At 44.2% G+C, this 9,243-nt stretch overlaps 1 protein-coding gene across 1 annotated transcript; it reads right to left on the bottom strand.

Annotated features, from left to right (window-relative positions):
• Positions 1-701: 701 nt before the first annotated feature.
• Positions 702-4,238, bottom strand: LOC135555072 (tyrosine-protein phosphatase vhp-1-like). Its single transcript, XM_064987443.1, has 5 exons — positions 4,037-4,238; positions 3,602-3,718; positions 3,262-3,421; positions 2,594-2,717; positions 702-2,376 (listed from the first exon to the last, which is right to left on the bottom strand). Exons 2-5 carry the CDS (start codon positions 3,701-3,703, stop codon positions 1,125-1,127), a joined length of 1,638 nt encoding a protein of 545 aa, XP_064843515.1. The 5' UTR covers positions 3,704-3,718; positions 4,037-4,238; the 3' UTR covers positions 702-1,124.
• Between the last annotated feature and the right edge of the window lie 5,005 nt (positions 4,239-9,243).

Below are 9,243 nucleotides of genomic sequence, written 5' to 3'. Positions count from 1 at the left end.
TTTAGTACTTTAGCCAATGCTTTTGAGAGTATTGTATGATTACCATCAAACGACTAAGGCCAACCTGTTGAGAATATGAGGAGATATGGGAGGGAAAACTCGTAGCATACAGTATTTTATACTAATAGTTCTTGCCAAGTAAAGCATTCTTGTCTTCCTTTCCCTCCCTGATTTGCCCATCCCCTCAACCGGATGTGACTCATTTACATGGGCATGTTGCTCATTTTTACCACACCCACATTCAGCCTAGTGGTTAGAGCATTGGGCCAGTAACAAAAAGGTTGCTGGATCAAATCCCTGAGCTGACAAGGTAAAATCTGTTGTTCTGCCCCTGAGCAAGGCAGTTAACCCACTGTTTCCTGGGTGTGGTGGATGTCGATTAAGGCAGCCCCCGCACCTCTTTGATTCAGAGGGGTTGGGTTAAATGCGGGAGACACATTTCAGTTGAAGGCATTCGGATGTACAACTGACTAGGTTTCACCCTCAACTCCTCCTTATTAACAAGTAATTTGTTGATGTTTAAGGGTAGATTTGTCTAAAAGTGAAAATTATCCAAGCTTTATTTTGTATTCTTGTAATATTTTATAAAATAAGTGAATAACCATATCAGATTTTTTTCCTCATAGGCCTAAATGATTGTACATTTATGGTGAAATACATGGGAGATGAGTCAGAATTGAAGAACCAGGAGAGAACAGGAGTAAAATATGTCATCTCTAATGAACACTGTGATCCCATTACAAACAACAGTGCCAAAATACCATCCTCAAAATATTCATTTTAGAAATAACAACAATAAACTGATCACTTAATTCACATCAATCAATAAATAAAAATCAACATAATCAAGCCTTAATTCATGAGCATTGTGTTGGAGGCATAAACTGCCCTATTTGTAATATACATAGTGCTTTTGAAGGAAGTCAACAATAAATGAGCATTTATAGGACAAAGCATTCACTCAGAGGACTGTGAACTTGGTATGGGCAGACAAATATTATACATGGAGTTCAGTTCTCACACACACACACACACACACACACACACACACACACGTGCGCGCGCAAATCAATCTCCTGGCATTTATCAGCCCTCTCTGTCCTCGCCAATGGTCTCTTACTGCATCAGCACCTATAGGGCAGAATAGCCGGTTCCACTTTGATCCGGGGGCCAAACAGCACCCCCAGCAGCATCTTCTCCCCCCAGCCCAGCAGCTTGTTGACAGTCAGGTTGAGAGGAAACAGGAGGCCCTGTTCGGCATCCACTCTTTCCTCAGCCCTCACTGCAGATGCAGACAGCTTAGCTGCTGGCGACACCTGCTGGTCAACTACGATACTGTCCTGGCTCAAAACAAAACTGCTGCTCAGGCTCCCTGTTAGTTTCTCCCTCTCTGCTCTTCCCTTGCTGTGGTCCTTCCCTGTCTTTGGAGTCAATTTAGGCCTCCCCTTCTTCACGCTCTGACAGCGGCTGGGCTCTCTTTTAGGCTGGCCTCTTCCCTCTCTCTCTACCTTTGCCTGGGTTTGGGAGGAGTAGCGATTGGGCCAACCTGCTGCTTTGACACAGGATGTGCTCCTCTCTCTCTGTTGTACATCTGTCTGTGAGGAGGAAAGGGCCATCGTTGAAGGCTTTCTACCGTGCCTTTTTGAACCACTGGTGCCTTCTGACTCCCTCTTGTGGATGGTGTTAGAAACGCTGGACTGCATTGGCTTGTGGCTAATGCTGTGCCTGTTGCTGCTTTCTGGCTCATTCTGGTGGGGAGTTGGGGGAATTACACCAATGATAGACAGGGAGAGGGTGAGGCTCTTGCGCTTCTCAGAGTGAGATGCAATGCCTGTTGGGATTTGTGGTGTGTTGGACATTGGTGTCGGTGTCGCTGGTTCGTTGGGGCTTGGAGTCATTGCTCCACATGGGCTCTGGGCCTCCCTCTGGTTCCGGTTATGGTTCAGGTTGAGAGTGAGCATTTTGTGTTTTCTGGCAAGAGACAGCGTCAGTTGTGACGGCACGCTCCTCTGGTCTTGCTGTGGCTTCTCTGATAGACTCTGAGTTTCACCTGAATATGAGGACCTTTGCTCTATATTCTCTGTGTTACAAGTGGAATTCTCATTGTACATATTATGCACTTTAGCAACCTCTAAAAAGTCCTTAGCAACATAGCCATTGACCTGAATATTCATGATCTGATTGGCTGACAGGGGGACAGAGGAACCGCCGCAAATGTTTTCATTGCTTGGCTGCAGACATGTGTCCATTGATCTGATTGGCTGGATAGTGGGGTTGCCATTAGAGGTTTTCTGAGTGAGGGTTCCTTGGAAGTGTTGTAGCTGACCCAGAAAATTGAAGTTTGGGGAGATTGAAGGCCTGCGCTCTTTCACAAACCTGAAAGTGAGGAACAGACAAGATCAGATGTGGATAGTTTACACACACACACACACACACACACACACACACACACACACACACACACACACACACACACACACACACACACACACACACACACACACACACACACACACACACACACACACACACACACACACACACACACACACACACACCCATTATAATACACATACAGCACAGACAAACACACCTGTAGGCATGGTCAAGGTCCATCCCCAGGTTGTACATAATGTAGGCCACAGCCAGGGCAGGGGAGCGAGAGATTCCTGCAGCACAATGAACTACCACAGATCCACCTGATGACATAGCCCCATCTGAGAGAGAGAGAAGAGATAAGACATTTTCTTTTATTTGAAATCATCCATACTGTATTGCATGACATCACTTCAGCCAGACTGCAAACTGTGCAAAGCACACAGTTTATGTCAACTGTCATGAATGGGCTTCCTGCAACAGTAGGCTTGTATCAATTGTCCGTGGTACTGAATGGGATGTAACAACATTCAATATTTCTGAAACCATAGGAGCATAACTGGCCTACATGAAACCCTGATCAATAACTGCTTATCACTTGAACTGAGTCATCTGTGTTTCTTCCAGACAGACAGTCGCCAGTGTGTAATGCATACATGATGATGCAGACTATAGCATAATGATGACATGCAGAAATGTCCTATTACCTAATCTGCAGGATTTGCGTCATCAAATCTCCAATGATGCCTATATTCCCCTTATACTGAACTAGCTCTATCGTGCACTAGCTGTGTCTTGTCGAAAATAGTGCATTTGCACTATATGGGGGAATAGGGTTGCCATCCATTTGACACCAAACTAACCCAATCTCATCATTATTCTCACCGATAAAACGCAGTGCCTCTGGGATATGGGGCAGCAGGTCGTCTCGGAGAGAGTCCTCGATTGGGATGCGAAGGTACTGGGAACGGGGAAGGAAAGTCGGCTGCGGGCTGAAGCGGCTCACGCTTAGCACGTATGAGATTCCGCGGGCGTCGAGGCAATCCTGCAGCGGAGTAGGCAGTGCACGGGGAAAAGCGAGACAGGGAACAAGAAATATTAATACATTTTAGTCTTCTGGAAGAGGTACATTTTCGGTGCATTGTGAAAATACAAAACTTTGGCCAGTGACGAGAGCTAGGCTATCAATTCTATAGACTGACCTACCGAATGAAAACATTATTACCTGGGTAACGTCCGTCTCTGCACCCAGATAAAGATGCGGTAGGATGAGAGACAGCGGTGGACGCTCGCGTGTCCCGTTCTCTCTCTCCCTGTAGAACACCATCTCTGTCCTTTGTGTCTGGAACCGAAACATGAGAGAAAACGTTCATTTCAATATCAAGGGATTACAATTATGTATTAGGCTACAATACATAGGCATCGAAAAAAGACTGCATGGAACTTTGACAATCATTTTAACAGTTGCATGAAATATATTAGCATTATTATTGCTATGAATGTTAATTAAGAAAACATTAATTTGTTCTATTGCTGCTAGAGAATGACGTTCTCTTTGCAGTACGTCAGGGATTTTGCATTCATTAGATGATCATAGGAGAATATAAAACCAGTCATAAATGATGCAAGCAAAATACAAGAAATATTACATTGTACTTACAGCGACGATTTTCACTCCAAACGAAGATACTGGAAATATCGCACAAATCAACTTGCACACCAAATAACTCGATCTAATCAACCCGAATTGTCTAAAAGAAAATGGATTAAGAATGCAAAAATATATGTTGTGCTTAATTAATAATAAGTAGAGTATAGAGCTCGCTCTCTCTTTCTTGACTTCTACTCTCGTCCTGTTCCTTGTCCTGTCTGTGACTGTAACATTATTTGTTGTTGTATGGCTATACCTGCGCGAGGGGGAAAGGATGAAGTAATGCTGTTTCTACAAGCTAAGAATAGTATAATTGTATGTGATGTCATTTTCAACCAATCCGCCGCCCATGCCGGACTCATTTGTTAATCATCATCAATTCGACTGAAGACCCTTTGCTTTTTATTGTGACGAATCGTACCTTTTCTGACGCTATTGTTGCAGAGGCGTTTTTAAAAAAACATGCAGCTGCAATAAGTCGTGGCGAAAAGCATTTATTTGTGAAAAACCCTATAATCTCTTCCAGTGGCGATTTTAGCATGTAAATCTTGGCGGGGCAAAAAAAAAGAAAGAGTGGGATGCATGCCAGCAAAGCCACAACACAACGCTAAACAATACATTAATTGTACCATAACGGTGACAAACGGTGCCCATAAACTGTTAGGGCCTACATAAACCTGTCCCAACAGCAGAGTCCCAACACTTTACCACTGCTACACCTGGCTGTCAGTGGAGCCTGGTCTGGCAGCGAAACAGTTCATTCAGCCTCATTTACTGCCATTAAAAAACCCATAACTGATATGGCTGACTTCCTTAAACAAATGTGGTTTCTGCTGACAATTGAGATGTACAAACTACGGCATAAGGGGACGACAACCGGATAAGAGGCTATCCGTAATTCCGATTAAGACATTAATGAGCGAGCTAGGATGGACACAGTCAATATAACTATTTGTTCAGTGTTTTTGAAATGTACAGCAACAGAATCCAAAACATGATCCGTTCTTACAGTATAAAGGAGGCATATAAGCAGACAAGGAAAGCTCTTACAATATTTGATGATTACATTTATCACGACTCAGGATATGACCCAGATGCAGACAGAGGACCCGGATAGTACAGTTCTCAATAATTTATTATAACACTGGGCAAAGGGCAGGTCGAGGAAAGGCAGAGGTTTGTAATCAGGTCAGAGTCAGGCAAGTACAGGACGGCAGGCAGGCTCGGGGTCAGGATAGGCAGAATGGTCAGAACTGGGAAAACTAGGAAACAACCACTTGAGAAAATTGAAAAATTCCAAGTTTAAAATGATAAACATTCAACATTGGCCTTGCTGTCAATGATGCATGATTTGTGCCACGCTCAAAACAACTGTTAACTCGGAACTGCGAAAACTTGACTTCAGTGAGTTCAAGACAACTGGGAAGTCGAGAATAAACGAGCTCCGACTGGGTAAAAACCCCTTTGAACCGTCATCCAACTTGAAATTGTAAATCCGACCTCTTTCTAGAGCTACGACCTGAAGATCAACGACATCATTATGATTCGACCTTGCTTTTTTCAGAGTTCCCAGTTGTTTTGAAAGCACGATAAATCCAGAGAATGCAAGACTGGAATGCCAGAAAGGGATGTTAAGATGGCGCCGAATAGGATGGCTGACGTTTTACATGCCCAACTGTGCTATTTTTATTTTTTTTTTGCATTGTTTGTAAGTTATTTTTAAACTTATTTTGTACATAATGTTGCTGCTACTCTCTCTTATGACCGAAATTAACTCAGAAAAGATGGAGGAAAAGGGGGCTGCCTTCTGAGAATCCTTAGGTGAGTGAGTAAACTCCCACCGCCACCCGTTCTACTGGCTAACGTGCAATCATTGGAAAATAAAATGGATGACCTGCGATTACGATTATCCTACCAACAGAACATTAAAAAATTTAATATCTTGTGTTTCACCGAGTCGTGGCTGAACGACGACACGGATAACATAGACCTGGCGAGATTTTCCATGCCCTGGCAGAACAGAGAAGAAGCTACGTCTGGTAAGACGAGGGGAGGGGGTGTGTGTCTATTTGTCAATAACAGCTGTTGTGCGATGTCTAATATTAAAGAAGTCTCGAGGTATTCCTCTCCTGAGGTAGAGTACCTTATGATACGCTGCAGACCACACTATCTACCAAGAGAGTTCTCATCTATATTATTCGTAGCCATGTATTTACCACCAAAGACCGATTCTGGCACTAAGACCGCATTCAAACAACTCTATAAGGCCATAAGCAAACAAGAAAATGCTCATCCAGAAGCGATGCTCCTAGTTGCCAGGGACTTTAATGCAGACAAACTTAAATTAGTTAAACCAAATATTTACCAGTATGTGTCACCAGAGGAAACTAGAGGGAGAAAAAAAAACTCTAGACCACCTTTATTCCACACACAGAGATGCATACAAAGCTCTACCTCGTCCTCCATTTGGTAAATCTGACCATAATTATATCCTTCTGATTCCTGCTTACAAGCAAAAACTAAAGCAGGAAGTACCAGTGACTCCCTCAATAAGGAAGTGGTCAGATGACGCAGATGCTACGCTACAGGACAGTTTTGCTTGCACAGACTAGAAAATGTTCCGGGATTCATCCAATGGCATTGAGTATACGACCTCAGTCCTCAGCTTCATCAATAAGTGCATTGACGATGTCATCTCCACAGTGACCGTACGAACATATCCCAATCAGAAGCCATGGATTACAGGCAACATCCGCATCGAGCTAAAAGCTAGAGCTGCCGCTTTCAAGGAGCAGGACACTAATACGGATGTTTATAATAAATCCCGCTATGCCCTCAGACGGACCATCAAACAAGCAAAGCGTCAATACAGGATTAAGACTGAATCTTACTACACCGTCTCTGATGCTCATTGGATGTGGCAGGGCTTGAAAACTATAATGGACTACAAATGGAAACCCAGACGCGAGCCTACCAGACGAGCTAAATGCCTTTTATGCTTTTTTTCAAGGCAAGCAACACTGAAGCATGCATGAGAGCACCAGCTGTTCTGGATGACTGTGTGATAACGCTCTCAGTAGCCGATGTGAGCAAGACCTTTAAACAGGTCAACATTCACAAAGCCGCGGGGCATGTACTCAAAGCATGCGCGGACCAACTGGCAAGTGTCTTCACTGACATTTTCAACCTCTCCCTGACCGAGTCTGTAATATCTACATGTGTCAAGCAGACCACCATAGTCCCTGTGCCCAAGGAAGCAAAGGTAATCTGCCTAAATTATTACCGTCCTTAGCACTGACGTCGGTAGCCACGAAGTGCTTTGAAAGGCTGGTCATGGCTCACATCAACAGCATCCTCCCAGATACCCTAGAACCACTCCAATTCGCATACTGCTCCAACAAATCCACAGATGACACAATCTCAATCGCACTCCACACTGCCCTTTCCCACCTTGGCAAAAGAAACATCTTTGTGAAAATGCTGTTCATTGAGGTCAGTGTTCATACAGCTCAGTGTTCAACACCATAGTGCCCACAAAGCTCATCACTAAGTTAAGGACCCTGTGACTAAACACCTCCCTCTGCAACTGGATCCTGGACTTCCTGATCCTCAACACTGGGGCCCCTCAGGGGTGTGTACTTAGTCCCCTCCTGTACTCCCTGTTCACCCACAACTGCGTAGCCAAACACGACTCCAACACCATCATTAAGTTCGCTGACGACACAGCAGTGGTAGGCCTGATCACCGACAACAATGAGACAGCCTATAGGGTGGAGGTCAGAGAAATGGCAGTGTGGTGCCAGGACAGCTGATCGTGGACTACAGGAAAAGGCGTGCCAAACAGGCCCCCGTTACCATTGACGGGGCTGTAGTTGAGCGGGTCGAGAGTTTCAAGTTCCTTGGTATCCACATCACCAACAAACTATTATGGTCCAAACAGACCAAGACAGTCATGAAGAGGGCACGACAAAACCTTTCCCCCTCAGGAGACTGAAAAGATTTGGCATGGGTCGTACTGCCCAGTATATTGCGTAAGTCCCAGTACATCACTGGGGCCAAGCTTCCTGCCATCCAGGACCTATATAATAGGCGGTGTGAGAGGAAAGCCCATAAAACTGTCAGAGACTCCAGTCACTCAAGTCATAGACTATTTTCTCTGCTATCGCACGGCAAGTGGTACTGGAGCTCCAAGTCTAAGACCAAAAGGCTCCTTAACAGCTTCTACCCCCAAGCCATAAAACTGCTGAACAATGAATCAAATGGCCACTGGACTATTTACATTGAGCCCCCCTTTTGTTTTGTACACTGCTGCTACTCAATGTTTATTATCTGACAGTTTGTAGGCACCATTTGACACCGTTATAGTGCAATTAATGTATTGTTTAATGTTGTGTCGTGGCTTTGCTGGCATGCATCCCACTTGGTATTTTTATTTGTTGCCCCACCAAGATTTACATGCTAAAATCGCCACTGCTGCTAGAGCTGCCCTGGTCAACTGTAAGTGCTGTTATTGTGAAGTGGAAACGTCTAGGAGCAACAACATCTCAGCTGCGAAGTGGTAGGCCACACAAGCTCAAGGTCACAGAACTTAAATGCTTGATAATGTTTGTGATATCAACAGAGACAGAATTGCATCAAGGCACAGATCTGGGGAAAGGTACCAAAACATTTCTGCAGCATTGAAGGTCCCCAAGAACACAGTGGCCTCGCTGATTCTAAAATGGAAGAAGTTTGAACCACCAAGACCCTTCCTAGACCTGGCCGCACGGCCAAACTGAGCAATCAGGGGAGAAGGGCCTCGGGCAAGGAAGTGACCAAGAACGTGATGGTCAGTCTGACAGAGCTCCAGTTTAAAAAACAGATACAAATACACCTTATGGAACAGCGGGGATTGTGAAGAGACACACACATGCAGAGACAAAAACTTACACAATAAGACACACACTCTACAAACACATAGATTTTGCATTGTAGATATGTGGTAGAGTAGTTGCCTGAATGTACACACTTAATGTAATGTAATATTTTAAATTGTATATAACTGCCTTAATGTTGCTGTACCCCAGAAGAACAGCACCTGCATTGGATCCTAATAAATACAAATAATGTAATCATTCAATCATAGCCTATATATAGTGACCCACAGATGCAAGAGGGGGAGAAAACTCACATAACCCATTTTTATCTTGAGTTGTGCAATGTTAACATGAGAAGTA

Source organism: Oncorhynchus masou, chromosome 15 (assembly GCF_036934945.1).
Source record: "Oncorhynchus masou masou isolate Uvic2021 chromosome 15, UVic_Omas_1.1, whole genome shotgun sequence".
Classification (NCBI taxonomy): domain Eukaryota; kingdom Metazoa; phylum Chordata; class Actinopteri; order Salmoniformes; family Salmonidae; genus Oncorhynchus; species Oncorhynchus masou.
Note: the sequence above shows the minus strand (reverse complement) of the source record. Positions and strands in the feature narration are given on the sequence as shown.

Bases quoted from the DNA above. Each gene is read 5' to 3' on its own strand.
- LOC135555072 (XM_064987443.1), bottom strand. From the start codon at position 3,703: ATGGTGTTCTACAGGGAGAGAGAGAACGGGACACGCGAGCGTCCACCG. The intron at 3,422-3,601 runs GTAATAATGTTT...ACTCCGCTGCAG, and splicing joins CAGAGACGGACGTTACCCAG to GATTGCCTCGACGCCCGCGG. The intron at 2,377-2,593 runs GTGTGTTTGTCT...CCTCACTTTCAG, and splicing joins GACCTTGACCATGCCTACAG to GTTTGTGAAAGAGCGCAGGC.